Source organism: Fukomys damarensis, unplaced genomic scaffold (assembly GCF_012274545.1).
Source record: "Fukomys damarensis isolate Sample0158 unplaced genomic scaffold, DMR_v1.0_HiC HiC_scaffold_37, whole genome shotgun sequence".
NCBI classification, from domain to species: domain Eukaryota; kingdom Metazoa; phylum Chordata; class Mammalia; order Rodentia; family Bathyergidae; genus Fukomys; species Fukomys damarensis.
Window position 1 is genome coordinate 47,365,191 of NW_022900949.1, and position 339 is coordinate 47,365,529.

Sequence of the window (339 nt, forward strand, 5' to 3'; positions counted from 1 at the left end):
TCCTCATCCCTCTCCTCCACCCAGTCACCCGAAGGGCCTTTCTGGGCCCGGGTCCCACGGGGTGGGCAAACGGGCGGCGGGGAGACGCGGCGCCGAGCCAAGAGATTGAGCCGGGTACTCACCGCTCTGCTCCCCCAGGAACACCAACTTGAATTTTCTCAGTGGGTTCCCAAAATCTCCCCCTGCGGACATGGTGCTGGCAGCCGGGGCCGGGAGAGGAGGAGGAGGAGGAAGCGAAGGAGCAGGGAGGGAAGAGGAGGAGGGCGAGGGGAGGCGGCCGGCGGTGCGGGAGGCGGAGGGGGAAGGGCTGGCTGCGCGCGTCCCTGACTCCCCAGCTGC

The 339-nt window shown here is 69.0% G+C and overlaps 1 protein-coding gene across 1 annotated transcript in view; it reads right to left on the minus strand.

The window, feature by feature from the left end:
- Positions 1 to 327, minus strand: part of Rab6b (RAB6B, member RAS oncogene family) — a 56,901-nt gene extending 56,574 nt beyond the window's left edge. The window contains exon 1 of the mRNA XM_010625486.3: positions 123 to 327. Coding sequence (XP_010623788.1) covers positions 123 to 192 — 70 coding nt within the window. The 5' untranslated portion in view covers positions 193 to 327. The remainder of the gene's footprint in view (positions 1 to 122) is intronic.
- Positions 328 to 339: the final 12 nt, after the last annotated feature.